Raw genomic sequence first — 18,990 nt, 5'->3', positions numbered from 1 at the left:
TTACCCTTCAAGGAGTTCATGGTCTGTGGGAGAAGAGCCACCATGGTTTGTATAGCCATCCAGGATATCTGGATGTACTTCTGGCCAGCGTTTGGCTTTGGCTGAGTGTAGGGAGGGCATTTCGTGGGCTGTGTAGGGGTATCTTGGAGGAAGGAAAAAACTCAATTAAATTTGAATTTTAAGTCATCAACAAAACATTTTTCAATGTTTAGAACAACAGTCTTTAGGGGACTGGCAAGCTGTGACTGCAAGTGAGGGTGACGATGGTCGGGCTTCGAATGCAGGAGTCCAACAGGGATTGTGGCAGCAAAGAAGCCAGCATTTCCATAGGCAGTAGACATGGTTTTCCACACAGGTGCTCTGGGAAAAGGGTGGTGATCCCTTCTCTGAGCCAGTTCCTTAGAACTGCAACATTTGATTAAGTTGAGGTGACATTCACACAACAAAATTATTTGATATGAAAAATTCAATGGCACTTAATGAGTTCATAGCATGCACAGCCACCCCCACCCCCCACCTGATTCCAGAACATTTCTATCACCTTAGTGTGGTGGTATTGTGTTCCCTGAAATAAACTTATCTGGGGTCAGAGAACAGGACGGCCACAAAATTAAACATGAGGATAGGCAGTGGTAGCATACGCCTTTAATCCCAGCATTTGGGAGGCAGAGCCAGGGGAATCTCTGTGAGTTCAAGGCCACATTAGAAACAGCCAGGCATGGTGACACCTTTAATCCTAGAAAGAGAGCCTTTAATCCCAGGGAGTGGGGGCAGAAAGAGAAAGATTATATAAGGCATGAAGACCAGAAACTAGAAGCATTTGGCTGGTTAAGCTTTCAGGCTTTGGAGCAGCACAGTTCAGCTGAGAGCCATTGGGATGAGGGACACAGAAGCTTGCAGTCTGAGGAACTGGTGAAGTGAGGTAGCTGTGGCTTGTTCTGCTTCTCTGATCTTCCAGCATTCACCTCAATAACTGGCCTCGGGTTTGTTCTTATTAATAAGACCTGTTAAGATTCCTGCTACACCCTAGAACAACTCCTTTACCAATTCAGCCCTTCCTCCCAGACCCCAGTGGCCTGTCCTGCTGTCCTGAAGGTCTTATATAAACACAGCAGCACAGTATGCGCTCTTTTGACAGTCCTTTTTCACTTAGCATGACACTTTTGAGGTCTGTCCATGCTGCAAGAATGCACCCATGCTGCTTTTTGTCATAGAATGACATTCCTATGTATGGATTGCCACAATTTATTTGTTCATGGCTTGCTGGAATTCTAATTTTTACTATTGTGAGCAATGCTGCTAAGAGCATCAATATATCTGTAATTCTTTTGGAGTTTGCTGTGGCTATCGCTCTGTGTAAATAAAGTTCTGATTGGCCAGTGGCTAGACAGGAAGTATAGGCGGGACAAGAGAGAAGAGAATTCTGGGAAGTAGAAGGCTGGAGAGAGACACCGCCAGCCACCACCATGAAAAGCAACATGTAAAGACACTGGTAAGCCACAAGCCATGTGGCAAAGTATAGATAAGCAGAAATGGGTTAATTTAAGATAGAAAAAGTAGATAACAAGAAGCCTGCCACAGCCATACAGTTTGTAAACAATGTAAGTTTCTGTGTGCTTTCTTGTTTGGGTTTGAGTGACTGTGGGACTGGCGGGTAAGAGAGATTTGTCCTGACTGGGCCAGGCAGGAAAACTCTAACTACAAATGGCGCCCAACGTGTTGGCAAGAGTTTCCACCTAAAACCTGAGAAAAAAGATTCTAAGACGGAGCTAAAAACAGCTTCCTAGTTGTCTCCCTCAAGTTAGCAGCAGCCTGCCGGTTTGAGCTACTATGGCGGGTTCCTGGCGTGATTGTCTGACCTGCAGTGCGGCGGGAATGAGGAGTCTACAAGCAGCACTTTACTCTGCTGCGTGGTGGATTTAGTCTTTGCTAGTTAAAAAAAAAAAAAAGATTTCTGGGCTATGTGCTGCTTTGATAGAACTGCTTCTGGTAGTTGATGGTACACATGGCTCCAGACTCAGATATGGTGGTAAACTGAACCACCACCATGTTGGGAAGCTGAGGTGGGCGGAGCCAGCAGCCACAGAGGTGTTTCAATCTTACAAAGATGGATATTACACAGAGAATCTGGTTTGTCTTGTCTTTGGGACTTTTAACTGCAGAAAAAGATTTGATCGTAAAAGCTGTTGAGTTAAACAATTATGTAAATTTTAAAGGTACCTTGACTTCAAAATTTGGATGTAAGGATATGTTGCTTTGGAAAAGAGTCTCTGCTTTTGTTTCCACAAAAAGCCAGAGGCTGTGGATTTGTTCCAGATTAAGATACATCAGGTTTGATCAGCCAAGACCACCTGAAAGGTCTCTGATGACACCATGGCCCAAATGATCCAACATCCAGAATGCTTTCAAGGCAACTGGCTCAGTGATTCACCCTAATGGACTACTCCATAATCCTAAAATTTTCATTGTGTCCCCATAAGATACAGCGCCCCCCTCCAGCAGGAAGTAGTAAGAGAAACTACGCCCACATTCCCAAAATTATCAAGCTGGCTTTGGAGATGGAATTGACTCACTCCTTCTCTAAACCCAGACATATTGCTAAAAGAAAAGGTTAAGAGATTCTTATGTCCCAAATCAAAAGAGCCCTCTGGTGTGGAACAAAAAAAACCCCAATATTTTTATTTAAAGCAGTTTGATTATAAATGAGATCTCTTTCTAAAGAAGAAAAGGGGATATGATACAGATATAATAGGATGAAAGGGTAGATTAAGGAACTTACTTCTAAAGAGCAACAACTTGTTTAAAATGTTTTACATTGGTATAGATTTTAGTCTATTGATACAAACTTAAAGTTAATTTTGTTATACTGTGTGTATATTTCTAATCGTGTTTAAGGTATTATGTTTATAGCTCATTTTAAATTGAAATGGATAATTAAAAATAGATTAATAATTAGTCATCTATGATAATCATACTCGTAGCCATGTTAGTTAAGTCTTCTAGATATACATAGACGTATTTCAGATAGATAGGTAATCTTCAAATACTTCAAAGACCTACAGAATATGGCATTTAAAATACTTTTAAAATTTAGACTTTCTGGACAGTGAGACATGTCTGCTCCTGGCAGCACCAATTTACTTCAGAGAGGAGGATGGGCATTGAAGACACTTCATATGGAGTTTATCTTCACCTTGGCAAAAATAGCCATTTGGGCAAGAAACTGTTCTTGTATGGACTGCTTGATCGACTGGACGTGCAGGACCCATAGAAAGGTGACCACTAAACTTTGCTTGACAAAATGGTCCTTCAGGTTCCTGCTTTGCAGAGGAAATGGCCAGACATTCTACAGGACACTGAGAGAAGTGACCAAGAGACTCTAGCCCTGTGGGCTGAAGACAGATGCCCCAACTTTACAAAGGAACATTAGGTGACTGTCCAGGCTGCCAGCTGTCTCTGTCTACTCTTACAAGACTCCTGAAAAATGCTTACATCCTTCTCCCAGTTCTCAGGTAATATTATATCCTTCTGAGGTCTTTGATGTGGTTGAAGACTAGATAGTTATAATTTCCTCAGTTATGATAAAAGATAAGTTAGATATAAAACCTTAGACTCACAAATATAAGATAGATAGGATATCTTCTTTAATATTGTAATTGTAATTCTTGCTTGATAATTATTTTGTTATATGTAATTGTAGTATGTAAAAGTTAAAACCTTCCTTAAAAAAAGAAAAGGGGAAGTGCTGTGGCTATCGCTCTGTGTAAATAAAGTTCTGATTGGCCAGTGGCTAGACAGGAAGTATAGGCGGGACAAGAGAGAAGAGAATTCTGGGAAGTAGAAGGCTGGAGAGAGACACCGCCAGCCGCCACCATGAAAAGCAACATGTAAAGACACTGGTAAGCCACAAGCCATGTGGCAAAGTATAGATAAGCAGAAATGGGTTAATTTAAGATAGAAAAAGTAGATAACAAGAAGCCTGCCACAGCCATACAGTTTGTAAACAATGTAAGTTTCTGTGTGCTTTCTTGGTTGGGTTTGAGTGACTGTGGGACTGGCAGGTAAGAGAGATTTGTCCTGACTGGGCCAGGCAGGAAAACTCTAACTACAGAGTTTATGCTGGGTCAGATGTTTTTTCTCTTTATTTTTAGATGAGAACTGAGGAGTCAGTACAGGTTCACTGAACAGAGATGGAGAGCTCCTGGTACTGCCTCTCCACATGATGCACCCCACTCCCCAGAATATCACACTGTGGTGAGATTAAAAAAAGAAGTCTGGAAGGGCCAGTGAAATGGCTCAGTGGGGAAAGGCATTTGTTGCCAAGACTGATGGCCTGAGGTCAATCCCATAGACCCATGTGATGGAAGGAGAGAATAATTCTACATGTTAAGTGCCATTGGATTTTTCATATCAAATAATTTTGTTGTGTGATGTTACCTCAACTTAATGTATGCTGTGGTTTGGCACACTCACACCCATACCCCTATAAACCCCCACAATAAATAAATGTACTCAATTTTTTTAAAAGCCTGGGCACTGGAGAGATAGCTCAGCTTACTGTGCAATCATAAGGGCTGGAGTTTGAATCCTAGCACCCATGCAACAAGCCAGGTATTTACAGCCTGGCAACAATGCCAGCTCTGAGGGAAGGAGGTGGATACAGGAAGATACCTGGGACTTGCTAGCTTCCAGCCTAGTTGAGAAAAACATAAGATGCAGGTACTAGAGATCCTTCCTCAGGGATAGGCAGAGTGATATAAGACAACTGGTGCCTTCTTCTGGACTTTGTGCACACGCAGGCAGGCATAGACACAGTTCAATCAGCAAATACATTTCTTTTTTATTTAAAAAAGGCCTGTACATAAAAAAGGTTTAAGGACCAATGAGATGGCTTGATAGGTAAAATCTCTTGCTGATGACCTGAGTGATCATTCCTGGAAGAAGATAGTTGACTGTTATAGAATATTATTTCAAGGTGTGTTACTTTTGTTTATGCTCTGGAATGTTTAATTATGTAAAGATGTTATCTTAGAGTGGATATTTTTACCACACAGAGTAAAAAAATTAAAGACACATGTGGGACAGGTTTCTGAGTTGATTTTTAAAAGGAAAATTAAGACTTTGTCAATTGACAGAAATGAAACCAGCAGAAATTGTAGTACCTATTACTAATGCTGAAATTGCTTCACTATGGGCAGAAAATGAAAACTGGCAAAGAGCTTGCAGTGATTTTTTTGGGAGAGATAAGTAACAAATATCCAAAAGTAAGAGATTTTAGTTTATAAAAAAGACTAATTGGATTTACCTCATATAATAAAAGGCACCCCAATTTCTGAAGCCCCTACATTTTATACTGGTGCAAATAGATCAAGAAAGGCAGGTTATAAGTCAGGACAAATAAGTAAAGTGGTTCAAAGCCCTTATGATTCAGTTCAGAAATCAGAGTTCTATGCTATTCTCAAGGTATTAGATTTTTCAGAACCTCTTACTATAATTACTGATTCTCAATATGCAGAAAGAGTTGTCTTCCATATTGAAACTGCTGAACTTATTCCTGATAAGTTAAAATTAACTTCATTATTTATACAACTACAGGAAATAATCAGGAATAGGAATCATCCCATATATATAACACATATCAGATCCCATATGGGTCTGCCAGATCCTCTAGCACAAAATAATGATGAAAATGATCAGTTCTTAGTAGGATATGTGCTGGAGGCCTCAGAATTTCATTTTAAAAAACCACCATATCAATAGCAAGGGTTTAAAAAGAATTTTTTTCCATCAGTTGGCAACAAGCCAAGGAAATTATAAGACAATGTCCTACTTGTTCCTTATAAACCAAACTCCACTCCCTGCAGGATGTAACCCAAAGGGTACACAAAGAAATGAAATTTGGCAAATGGATATGTTTCATTTTGCAGAATTTGGAAGTTTTAAAATACATATACCATACCATTGATACATATCCAGGATTTCAATAGGCTACTGCTTTGAGTTCTGAAAAGGCTGCTTCTGTAATTACACATCTATTAGAAGTCATAGCCATTACAGGAATACCTGTGCAAATTAAGATTGACAATGCTCCAGCATGTGTCTATTAAAATGAAACAGTTTTTTGCATATTATAACATAAAACATATTATAGGTATACCACACAACCCTACAAGACAAGCAGTTATAAAAAGGTCAAATCTAACTTTAAAAGAAAGGATTAATAAACAGAAGGGACTAACCAAGTTCCCCAGAGATAGACTGCATAATACTTTATTAACTTTAAAATTTCTAAATGCTAATGAGAAAGGAATGACAGCTTATATAGAAAAAAAACCTACAGAATTAAATCAGCCTGTGTAGTTTAAAGATGTATTGACCTCAGAATAGAAACCAGGATATGTGCTGCATTGGGGAAGGAAGGGGTTTTGCTTTTGTTTCTACAGAAGAAAAGCTATGGATACCATCAAAATTAATAAAGATTCAATTTGAACAGGAGAGACCTCTTGATCAGGAGAAGTGATAGTTCATCCACCGAGGAGGCGATTTAACATGTCAAAAGGAAAAACTCAACAAATTAGGGTCAGGCAGAGTTTTTTGTTGTTATTGTTGTTTTTGTTTGTGCCAGCGCTGAGGACTGAACCCAGGGCCTTGTGCTTGCTAGGCAAGCACTCTACCACTGAGCTAAATCCCCAACCCAGGGTTTTGTTTTTGTCTTTACAGGAAATAAAAATATCCATCTTGAAGACTTTAAGGACCATTGGACATCTAAAGAAGAAGGGAGAACTCTCTGGAAAAAATTACCAAGAAAAGAATTAATCTAGTATGATGGTATAATTACTTTCTATAGGATAAAAATCTCTTTAGCTCTTGAAATATTTGTTGTCCCAACTCAATTATAAACCAAAGCTGACTTTGGAGTTGGAGCATGGCTCTCCACTTTGCCAAACCCAAGCATGTTGTTAAAAGAAAATTCAGAGTCTCTGTCTCATCAGAAGAGCCATGGTATGGTACAGAAAAAAAGCAAAATCTAGGGACTACTATTGCCACAAATTTCTTTCTCCAAAAATTTATTTTGACTTTTTAAAGTTTTCCTTTAGGTGTATTACTATCTTAAAATTTAAACTTTCCATTTTGATATTAATAAAGTTTATGTTTTCCACAGTAAACAATAAATTTTCTTAACAGTCATCTTGGAAGTCTTTAAAAGGATAATGGGGCCCCATAACAATGTTTCTATCTTGATCACAATATTTTCTCAGAAGTTGGTCAACATTTCAGTTTTTTTAGGGTATCATCATCTCCAGATAACAGGAAGAAAATTTAGGTATGACGTCCATATTCCTAAGAGGTGGGAAGAATGATATTTGGTCATTTGGTGGGTTATGGATGCTTGTCATCACTTATTGGGGTTGTTTACTAATTTGTTACTAGTATTGGCAAGGTAGGAAATTATGCAAATGATATTATATTCAGGGATCTCTGAAAAAAAAAGAGGGGGGATATAGGAATTATAGGATGGAAGGGTAGATTGTTGAATCTACTTCAAATAATAGATTGTTGAATCTACTATAAGCTAAGGGAAAACTATTGATCTCAAGTATTTTGTTGTAGAGAGCTGCGTGTAGCCGCACCCTAAAGATGGCGCTGGCTTCCACCCTCTGCCTTCCCGATGGCAAGCACTCTTTGTGGTAAACAGCTCCTTATTTGGCTATGGCTGGATTTGTGTGCCGCTGGCATATGCATGGACCTGTGGATAGTGCCCACGTGGCTGTCTGGGGTTGGTAGCCCAGACCTACTTAGGGGCTGGGAGAGGCTTGCCCCGGGGAGAGACATTACAACTAACAAAGGTCCTGAATAAACTGTTTTAAGAAGAGCCCCGTTGTTGCGTCATCCTTGCTGGTCGAGGCGGGCGCGACAAGTGGTGGCCCGTACGGGGGGGGGGGGGGAATCGAACGTACGGGGACACTCCCACGTCTCTCCATGGGGCTCAGAACTTTTTACAGTCAGGCAGTATACCGGTAAGTCCTCAGAAAATACTGAGGATCCGCGACAAAAGCGGGTTTTTACGCTCACCTGTAGACAAAGGGGGAGCGGGACAGTAGAGCCACGACCAAAGCGGACGGGTAATACAGTAGAGCCGCGACCAAAGCGGACGGGTAATTAGAATAACAAAATAAGCAAGTGAAACCTGTTCTGCGACTATAGTGGACGGGTAATTTGAATAACAAAACAAGCAGGTGAAACCAGAGGGCTGGGGCTGTTCTGTAAAGGCTCCGAGAAACCTCCGAGAAACTTCTCAAATTGAGAAACAAAGGATATACTAACATGGGCGCTTCCTCCTCGCACCCAATTTTTCTGGCTCTTAATGAGCTGCTTCTCTCTAAGAAATTGAAAATAAAAAAACACACCCTAGAACGGTTTCTGGAACAGTGTGATGTAGTTGCTCCTTGGTTTGCAATTTCAGGAAGCCTCACAGTGCCTTCCTGGGAGAAATTGGGAAGAGACCTAGATTTGGATCGCAGGAGCAGATTGCAGTATCATAGCTAGCAAAGATTGGCCTCGAGGTTGGCCTATACAGGCTTCCTCACAAACATTACAGGGATTGGGTTATGCCAGTGTTCCTAATATTAGTGCAAATTTGTTGAATTGGCAAGATTCAGAAGGTCACTCTGGCGTTATGCAACCCTATGTTCTTGAACTTCCAGTGTCCCTCTGGGGGAGGGATCTTATGAAATCCATGGGCTTTCAGTTGAGTAATGAATATTCCAAAGAATCTAAAAATATTATGAAAAACATGGGGTGTCATCCTGATTTTGGCTTGGGAAAATTTTTACAAGGCCGAAAGGAGCCAATACAAGCAGTACCTAGGAAACCCAAACAAGGGTTGGGTTTTTCCTAGGGGCTGCTGAGGAGGGCATTCCCATATCCTGGATAACAGAGGAGCCAGTGTGGGTTCCTCAGTGGCCACTCTCCTCTGAGAAATTACATGCTGCATATCAATTAGTGAAAGAGCAATTGGAGGAAGGGCACATTAAACCCTCCCTTTCTCCCTGGAATACACCCATATTTGTCATCAAGAAGAAATCAGGAAAATGGAGATTGTTACATGATCTTAGAGCTATAAATGAGCAAATGAGAATTATGGGACCCGTACAGCATGGTCTTCCATTGCTGTCAGCCTTGCCTGAAAATTGGCCTATTATTGTGGTAGATATTAAGGACTGCTTCTTTTCCATTCCACTGAATAGCAAAGACAGTGAGAGATTCGCTTTCACTTTACCGTCCACTAATCATGAGGAACCTGATAAAAGATATCAATGGGTTGCATTGCCACAAGGCATGGCCAACAGTCCTACTATGTGTCAATTGTTTGTAGCTACTGCTTTAGAACCCTTGAGAGCACGTTTTCCTGGCCTGAGATGCCTCCATTATATGGATGATATACTGTTAGCAGCTAAAGAGGAGAGCATTCTTCAACAAGCATATAGCTCACTTGTAGAACTGCTAAAGCAAAAGGGACTCTGTATTGCCCCTGAGAAGGTGCAACAGAGCAAAGTTGTCAATTATCTTGGCTCTAAAATAACTAATCATCATATCATGCCACAAAAGGTAGAGTTAAGGAAGGATCATCTTTGCACATTGAATGATTTTCAGAAATTATTAGGAGATATAAATTGGATAAGAGGAAGTTTAGGAATGGCCAATTATGAATTAAAACCATTATATGATATTCTAATTGGAGATGCAGCCTTGGATTCACCGAGGCAACTAACCAATGCAGCCCGAGAAGCCTCAACAAAATTAGAGGATAGGCTACAAAGGGCTTTTCTTCAAAGAGTGCAAAATAATGATGATATTACCCTGTGCATTCTGCCTACCCAGTTGCAACCTACGGGGATTTTATGGCAAAAAGGACCCTTGTTATGGATTTATACTAAAATCTCACCTGCAAAATCAATTGAGTATTATCCTACTGCTGTAGCATTACTTGCGCAACAGGGTATTCAGCAATGTTTACAATATTTTGGAACATCACCACAAACGCTAGTTGTTCCTTATGATTCTACTCAAGTCAAGGTATTATGTGCTGCCATAGATGATTGGGCAATACTGCGTTGTACCTATCCAGGACACATAGATTGCCATTATCCTAAACATCCACTATTAACTTTCTTTAAAGAACATCCTGTAGTTTTCCCTAAGCCCACTCCAGGAGGAAGTGTTATATTTACAGATGGGTCTAAAACAGGTGCTTATATGGTGGATTCTACTGAACCTGTAAAGCATCAATTCCTGCCAGGTGCACCCCAACAGGTGGAGCTTTCAATAGTTCTTGAAGTTTTCAAGGCTTGTCCATTTGCATTTAATTTAGTGTCAGATTCTAGTTATGTTGTTAATGCCTTGAAAAGCCTTGAATGTGCGGGGCCCATCAAATCTTCTAGCCCTGTTAGCTCATTGTTTGGCCAATTGCAGAAACTGATCTGGCAACGTAAGAATCCCTTTTTTGTGCAACATATCCGCACACATACCAGTCTGCCAGGTCCATTGGCTAAAGGCAATGATATAGTGGACCAGTGTACTAGACAGGAATGGATGTTTGTGGCTTCTGCCATACAACGAGCACATGCTTTCCACAAAGAATTTCATGTTAATGCAAGGACATTACAACAAAAGTTTTCTATCTCACGTGCGGATGCACGAAAGGTGGTACTAGATTGTCCCCAATGTGTCATTTTTCATCATCCTTCTAGATTAGGAGTTAACCCTCGTGGTCTGCTCCCCCTAAAAATATGGCAAATGGATGTTACACACATCTCTGAATTTGGACGTGTCAAATATGTACATGTATCTGTTGATACCTGCTCTGGAATCATTCATGCCACCCCAATGGCAGGAGAGAAAGCCTCTCATGTTATTGCTCATTGCTTAGAAGCTTGGGCAGTATGGGGTAAGCCTCAACAGTTAAAAACAGACAATGGTCCTGCATATACCGGACAGAAGTTCGCTTCCTTCTGTCAACAGATGAATGTGCAACTTGTACATGGCCTACCATATAATCCACAAGGTCAAGGCATTGTGGAGCATGCTCATCGCTCCTTAAAGGAGTTGCTTCAAAAACAAAAAGGGGGAATAGGCTATGGCCGTACCCCTAAGGACAGACTCTCTCTTACATTATTTACCCTGAATTTTTTGAATTTGGATGCTTGCAATTGTTCTGCTGCAGACAGGCATCATTGTCAGCACAGTCCTTCTAAAGGAATGGTGAAATGGAAAGATGCCTTGACAGGTGTTTGGCACGGACCTGATCCCGTGCTGACATGGGCATGAGGTTCTGTTTGTGTTTTCCCACAGGATCAGCAAGACCCAGTGTGGGTTCCTGAGTGCCTCGTGAGAAGAGTCCAGTGCCAGAAAGAACATGTCTGCGAGGACAGTGATCTCCCTGTTCGCGCTAATGATGATCAGCTGGGAATGACAGACCTAAGATGGGGGATACTGTCAGTGTTCCCGAGACCAATGCCAGTCCGTCATGATGCAATATTATTCCCACGGCTATTTGGTAGTAATAAAAGTATGGATGTTCCATACCTCCCTATGGACCCAGAGGAAGCTCCTATAGGAGAAAATAGGTCTTTTGATTTAAACGGAATTCTTTGTTTCCAAATTGTCAGAAACAGATCAAATGTTTCCCCATGTGTCTTGATATATAACCAGACGGCTGGATGGTTTGATTTGCCTGGACCAGGCCCTTGTTTTTCAGCCAATGCCTCTTGGGTGTCTGGATGGTGGCCTGCTAAAGCGTTGGGAAATGATAAACCTGGTCAACCAAAATGGGCCCCATTTGTTGGGGTCAAGATGGAGGGAACGTCTGGCCCTGGACAGGTTGTCAGTCTCGTATTGTGATCTGGGCCAATCAAGGAAAGAGTTTCACCTTTTCTCCTGGAATAAGCACAGACTTTAATCAGACTTTTGTAGGTAGTAATTATAGTGAGCAAAATCCCTCTCAGTTGTATATTTCTAATCCTTTTGATAATTGGCTATTGTGTGGCATTAATGGAAGTTGCATGAATTTAGAGCCCCTAGTTATGATTGCTGGGGGAGTGCATGGGATTAGTCAGTTTTCATGGAGTAGCTCCAAGCCTTGGGGCTCCTGGGATTCTGTGCCTGGCCCGTTATCCACAGGCATCACTGCCAAAACTGATACAGGCTGTGCGTATGACGGAGTTAAGCCACTGGCTAATATTACTTATAATCCTACTCCAGTTTGTGTGTATCCTCCATTCTTGTTTATAGTGAGCAAAGAGAGGCCTGTATCTTGCCATAATAATACCTGTTTTTATACTCAATGCTGGAATGCTTCTAAATACGATTATGCCATAATTACCCGTATGCCTCGCTGGGTGCCTATGCCAGTTGATGCTCCTAATGCTATGACCCTGTTTAGACAAAAAAGAGATTTTGGCATTACTGCAGCCATTGTTACAGCTATTTCCTTGGCTGCTGTTGGAGCTGCTATAGCCGCCATTGCCATGAGTCATACTGTACAGACGCCACAGACCTTGAATAATCTTTCTGCCAATGTGGCACATGTTCTGGATGTGCAAAAGGGTGTCAATGCTCAAATAAGAGGAGGATTGATGGTGGTCAACCAGAGAATTGACCTGGTTCAAGAGCAAATTGATACCCTCTGGCAGATTGCCCAACTTGGCTGCCAATGGAAGTATGAAGGGTTATGTGTGACTAGTGTCCCATATAATAATTTTACCCATGCTGCAGATTTATCTAAAAGGTTGTCTAGTTATCTTTTAGGCAATTGGACCAGAGAGTTTGATAACCTGATGGACCAGCTGAGGGTGGCTATTGTCACGGTGAATTCGACCCAAGTGGATACCGGACTGGCGGAGGGTTTATCTTCCTGGATTGCTACAGCCATGGATCACATGAAGGAGTGGGCGGGAATAGGAGCCCTAGTAGGCTTACTGGTGCTCACCTCCCTAGTATGCTTGTGGTGCATTTGTCGCATTAGGATCTCACAGCGTCGCCATGCAGCCATGATTATCCAAGCCTTTATGGCCATTGATGCAGGACAGTCCCCCCAAGCCTGGTTGGCTACTTTAAAAGATATTTAGGCACAGGATGCGAGGCCTGCACACTGCACTTGAGGTTATGCTACACTGACCTCAAGAAGAGCAAGTATGATTGCATGTGGGTTGGTACCCTAACTCCCACCTCTGTGAAAAGGGTATCGGACGGGTCTAGTGTTCTCTGGGTGGACGACGCCTGGACAAACATTAGTACATGTTCCATTTTAGCAGAGATCAGACTTCTACTCTTGCCTGTTGCTCTGTAAAACAAAAAGGAGGAACTGTAGAGAGCTGCGAAGTGCCGCGCCCTAAAGATGGCGCTGGCTTTCACCCTCTGCCTTCCCGATGGCAAGCACTCTTTGTGGTAAACAGCTCCTTATTTGGCTATGGCTGGATTTGTGTGCCGCTGGCATATGCGTGGACCTGTGGATAGTGCCCACGTGGCTGTCTGGGGTTGGTAGCCCAGACCTACTTAGGGGCTGGGAGAGGCTTGCCCCGGGGAGAGACATTGCAACTAACAAAGGTCCTGAATAAACTGTTTTAAGAAGAGCCCCGTTGTTGCGTCATCCTTGCTGGTCGAGGCGGGTGCGACATTTTGTATTTGTAAGGACTTTTGTATATTGATATAAACTCAACATACTGTATATATATATACTTTTGGCTAAAGGATTTTTGTATGTTGACATAAATTTAAGTCACTTTTGTTACACTGTATATGCTTCTACTCTTGTCTAAAGGTTTTTATATTGATGCAAATTTAAAGTTTTTGTTACCACATATTGTATATGTGTTTCTACTCTTGGTTAAGATATTGTACCTATGCAGTTTATTTAAAAATGTAAGGTAAAGTTCTGATTTTTGAAAGCTATTATTATAAACTATATAGGACAATCAAGAAACATAGGTCAGTAGTCATTCATAATAATCAAATTTGTTGATATGTTAGGTATGTATTCTAGGTTAAATAGATATTTTAGTTAGATAGATGGTCTTCAAACCTTTCAAAGACCTATAGAACATGACATTTAAAATATTTTGTAAACTTAAAGTTTTTCATGACAATGAGACATATCTGCTCCTGGCAGCACCAAATTACCTCAGAGAAAATGATGGGCATCGAAGAAACTCCTTACGGAGTTTGCTTTCATTGTGGCAAGATTAGCCACTGGGCAAAGAAACTGTCCTTGCCTTTGACTGCTGACAATGTGTTGTGCAGGCTGGATATGCACGACACACAGGAAAAAGACTGTTGAACTTTGCCCAAACAAGACAGGACAGTCCTTCAAAATTCCTGCTTCAGGACACTGAGACAAGTGACTGTTGAACTTTGCCAATACAAGGCAGGACAGTCCTTCAGATTTCCTGCTTATCTGATAATTCTGCAAAATACTATGGGCCTGTAGGCTGAAGATGGATGCCCCAGTGTTGCAGAAGGAACTTTGGGTGACTGTCCAGGCAGTCAGATGTCTCTGTCATTGCTAGAGCTTTGGAAGTTGTTTGCTATGCACCTTTTGATTACTTTAAATAATATTATGCTTCTGGGGTCTTTGATGGAGTTGAAGACTAGATAGTTATAGTTGCAGTTTTCCTTAGTTAAGGTAGAGAGTAAATTAGGTATAAAACTTTAGATTCATTAAGATAGGATAGATAATGGAGTATTTTCTTTTAAGTTGCCAAACACAAATGAACTAGCATTCATTACATTGTGAATGCAATCTTTACTTGATAATTGTTCTTACTGTGTACAGTCTTATTATGTTAAAGTTAAAACCTTTTTTGTTGTTGTTTAGACAAAAAGGGGGAAATGTAGTAGAATATTATTTCCAGGTGTGTTACTTTTGTTTATGCTCTGGAACATTTAATGATGCAAAAATGTGTTTTGATTAAAATTCACCTGCGGTCAGGAGGTTGAGTCAGCGACTAGCTGACAAGAAGTGATAGGGAGGAGCTAGGTGAGAAAGGGTTTATAAGGAGGGGCTAGGGAAAGCACAGGGGCTTTTTAGAGGATGCAAACGAGGGGAGGGGAACTACTTGTTATTCAGCCTCTGAAGAGCAGAATTCCACCTTAACTGTCATGACCGCCTCTACCAGCAAGGAAGACGCAACACCGAGCTCTTCTTTCTGCAGTTTATCCAGGAACCTTGAACAATCTTCTGACCCCGGGGGGGAGCCCTGTGGGCATCGCAGACAGGCCCAGGTATACAGAAGCAAGCCAGATCCTAAAGCCAAGCTGAATATGGAGTTGTTTACCACCAAGAGCGCTCACCATCGGGAAGGTGGGAGGCGGAAGCCAGCGCCATCTCTAGGGTGTGGCATGCAGCTCTCTACACTTAACCTTTGCATCTTGAGTTCTTTAGAGGAAGAGAGGTTTAGTTAAGTTTCCTTTCATAGCTTTGCTAGAGTTGGAGCCAGACGTAACAGATTTCCCTCCAGCTATGGCCTTTGCAGCCTAGGCCTAACCGCGGCTGGTAGCAGCATAGTTGCAGTTGCTGATTCAGACAGCTGTGGCTTAAAAGGCAGCAACCATTTAAATAAAGAACAACAGTTGACTCCTGAGAGTTGTCCTCTAATCTCCACATGTGTACCATGTCATATGTGTACCCAAACTCCTAAACATACACAATAAAGTAAAATTAAACAATGAAGACAAAACAACAACAAAGTGTTTGATGTGATTGACTACTTAACTAGAAGAGGGAGAGAGGAGGGAACATAGGGAGACAAACCCAGTTTGTTAGGGAGGAGAGTTAGGTACACACTGGACCACAGGCTCCAGGCCACTGAAGGCAGCAACGCCTCCTACTGTGTTCTTTATACAGTGTGGTGCCATCTCTCCAGGAATGAGCATCAGAACCCTGTGTGACAACAATTAAGATACTTCTGGAAGACATGAAAGAAAAATGACACACAAGTTAGGTAAAAAAGCAATGTTTGAGGCAGGGTTATGGCAAACACCTGTAATCCCCGTACTCAGGAGCCTGATGCAGGATCATAAGTTTGAGGCTAGCTGCCTGAACTACATAGTAAGACCTTGTTTCAAAAAGAAAAACAAAACAAAACAAAATGAAGAAAACCCATAATTGGATCCTTCTGTGATTAACTGAACAGTAAAATGGCCCCAGGATTGAACCACTTAAATCACCAGGTGATGCCAGCCAGACACCCACAGAACTGCAGAAATTTCTAGATGGGTCACTCACAGGAAGACAGCAATGGTCACTCAGTGTCCCTTGATGAGGTACATGGGTGTCTTATCCTGTTTTGTTCCCTTTGTGCAGAGCATGCAGGTGCTGAGGTGTGACACTCTAACCCTAGCAGATCAGACATATGGAAGGTACATGGATCCCTTTCAATTGCCAGGGCATTGTGTCAATCAGATAGCATACAACTATCCTACACAGGGTTCTTTCTTATTTAAAACCCTGTGCCCTTGCACAAGGGTTATAAAGACTGTGACTGGAGACACATGTGACTGTGACCATGTGACTCAGAAAGAACAAAAGCCACTGTGCCCCATTCCCATTTTTGTGGGAAGCCAGAAGTGGGTGAGAAGGTTGCTCTTTCAAGACCCACTGAGGAAAATTGCACAGGGTCTCCATTAAACACTGACAACGGGGGCTAGAAAGATGGCTTAAGCAGTGGGAATGCTGCTTACTCTTCTAGAGGACCTGCGTTCAATTCCCAGCATTCACATGGTTCAAAACTATCAGTAACTCCAGCTTCAGGAGATCTGATGCTCTCTTCTGGCTGCTGCAAGTATTAGGCATGAGGACAGTATATGGAGGGAAAATCATACACATAAAATAATAAAAACTAAAAGCCAGGCGGTGGTGGCACACACCTGTAATCCCAGCACTCGGGAAGCAGAGGCAGGTGGATCTCTGTGAGTTTGAGGACAGCCTAGTCTACAAAGCTAGTCCAGGACAGGCTCCAAAGCTACAGAGAAACCCTGTCTCAAAAAACAAAAAACAAAAAACAAAAAACAAACAAAAATTAAAATACCAACTTTATTCAACAGAAACATTCAAAAGGAGCATGAATAAAAACAAAGAACATAAACACTCTGTGAAACCCTGAAACCAGGTCTCAGGACCCCAAAGACAGGATCTAACTACATAACATGCCAGGTCAAACAGTGCCTCAGAGTCCATGCACATACTAATACAAAATCTGTGACCTGTCCCCCACAACACCCAATACACAACACTGCTACACACACAGCTAGGCCTCACCTTCCAAACACTGGTCAGCTGAGGACAACTAAACACCTGATGTAAATAAAATATGCCAGACTTCCCTCTGAGGTCCCTAAGCCCCTAGGCTGTTCTAGATGCTCCCCTCAAATCCTAGACCAACAGTTCCCCTGCTACTCGGAACAGGTAACCTCTGGCTCTTCATATTCCCTGGGGCAATAGGGGCTGCCTAAGCATCAATGCCTTGGTTATTTGAGATCAAGGATATCTAAGTGACTGAAGTCGGAAATGAGGTGGAACTTCTATGACAGGCAGCCTCTCCCCTGGTTCCCTGTTCCAGACCTCTGGGGTGTTATTGTGCCAGGGCAGGTAGGAGTGCACCTTGAAGCCTACCTTCCGCAGGCTGCAGTCAGCGGGCACCAGCTCCAACCCCAGCTCCGAGGACTCCAGGATGCTCAGCTTCCAGCGGTTCAAGTCCTGCTGTTCAGGTGCATTCTGTAGCTGGACCACCTTCACATTGCAAGGGTCCAGCAACACCTGCCAGCGCTTGATCCTGGTCCTCACAGCCCAGAGAGGACTCATTGACAGCAGGTAGCAGATGGCATCGAAGCTATTCAACAGGAAGAAGAACTTCAGGTTTACCAGCCAGGCTTCTGCTTCCAATGGATCCATGGGCCAGATGGGGCTCAACTCCAACAATACAGGTTGCCCAGGAGATGGGCTTACATTGAAAATATCCCACCAGGACATAGGAGGGATGATGAGCTCATGGGGGCAGTTATGAAAGATATCTAACCTCCAGTGAAAGGCCTGGGTCCACTCAGTATCCTCGGGGTCCAGGTCCAGGGGTACAGCTTCCTGAGGCCCCAGCTCAGTGGACATAGGCTGGGGTTCCATTGCTACAGGGCTTGGTATCAGGGCCCCAAACCTTCCATGTTCAGAGACAGTCTGTGGACAACATTCATGGCTCTGTAGCAAAGAAGGTTCCAACTCCATGCACTCCTCTGGCTCAGGTTCTTCATCCAAGAATTCCATGGGCTCAGTACCCCACTCTTCCTCTTCCCAGTGCCCTATCTCAAGCATGTTTTCAACTAACAGAAAACCTGCCTTGAAGCAAGCAAAGCAGATCTTCATCTGGTCTTCGTGGACAAGCTGGTAGAGCCAGGCCTCACAGAGCTGGGACATGCCCTTGTCCGCATGGTAAACGTTGACTGGGGGACACATGGCCCAGGAGCCTGCCTGTAGCTGATTGGACAGAGAGAAGAAGACTTGCTTGACAGTCTCAGGAGGTCAGGTCTACAGGATCTGGGGACCATGTGATGTTAGGGACATGCGGGAAAAGCCGAGAATGGGAGAAACAGGAGAAAATGGGGTGCAAGGGGAGGCCTAGGGTGTTTGGGGCTCCAGGACACAGGGTGGTGCAAGAACTGGGTGCCCATTCAATGATACCTCCTTGGAAGGTGGACGGACTTGAGATTCCAGAAACCTGTCCAGCGGCGCACTGGCTCCAGTGTCTGGGGAGCTAGAAAGGCAAAGAAAATGAGGCGTGGCGCCCCCTGCTGGGCAGCTGCTGAGCCCAGAGGAGGGGAGTGTTGGGGCTCCCTGCTCACCGCACCCCAGCTTCAGCAGCTTCCTCGGCGCTCACTGCCCCGGCCTCACACGTGGGCCTGGCTACCAACCGAAGGAGGCCGGGAAGCGAGGCCAGGACCTCGCCC

General features: G+C 42.9%; 2 protein-coding genes across 3 annotated transcripts in view; one reads left to right on the top strand and one right to left on the bottom strand.

The window, feature by feature from the left end:
- Nucleotides 1–7,100, top strand: part of Ogfod3 (2-oxoglutarate and iron dependent oxygenase domain containing 3) — a 67,199-nt gene extending 60,099 nt beyond the window's left edge. The window contains exon 9 of one of the 2 annotated variants that reach the window (XM_036196261.1): nucleotides 6,721–7,100. In XM_036196261.1, coding sequence (XP_036052154.1) covers nucleotides 6,721–6,821 — 101 coding nt within the window. In that variant the 3' untranslated portion in view covers nucleotides 6,822–7,100. The remainder of the gene's footprint in view (nucleotides 1–6,720) is intronic. The other variant, XM_036196257.1, reaches the window with a different exon arrangement.
- Nucleotides 7,101–17,533: 10,433 nt separating this feature from the next.
- Nucleotides 17,534–18,499, bottom strand: LOC118588803 (testis-expressed protein 19.2-like). The gene has a single exon (XM_036195342.1). The coding sequence runs from the start codon at nucleotides 18,497–18,499 to the stop codon at nucleotides 17,534–17,536; it is 966 nt and encodes a 321-aa protein (XP_036051235.1).
- Between the last annotated feature and the right edge of the window lie 491 nt (nucleotides 18,500–18,990).

Source organism: Onychomys torridus, chromosome 8 (genome assembly GCF_903995425.1).
Source record: "Onychomys torridus chromosome 8, mOncTor1.1, whole genome shotgun sequence".
NCBI lineage: Eukaryota > Metazoa > Chordata > Mammalia > Rodentia > Cricetidae > Onychomys > Onychomys torridus.
Note: the sequence above shows the minus strand (reverse complement) of the source record. Positions and strands in the feature narration are given on the sequence as shown.

What these genes read in the sequence shown, in the direction of transcription:
- LOC118588803 (XM_036195342.1), bottom strand. Translation starts at nt 18,499, where the DNA reads ATGTGTCCCCCAGTCAACGTTTACCATGCGGACAAGGGCATGTCCCAG.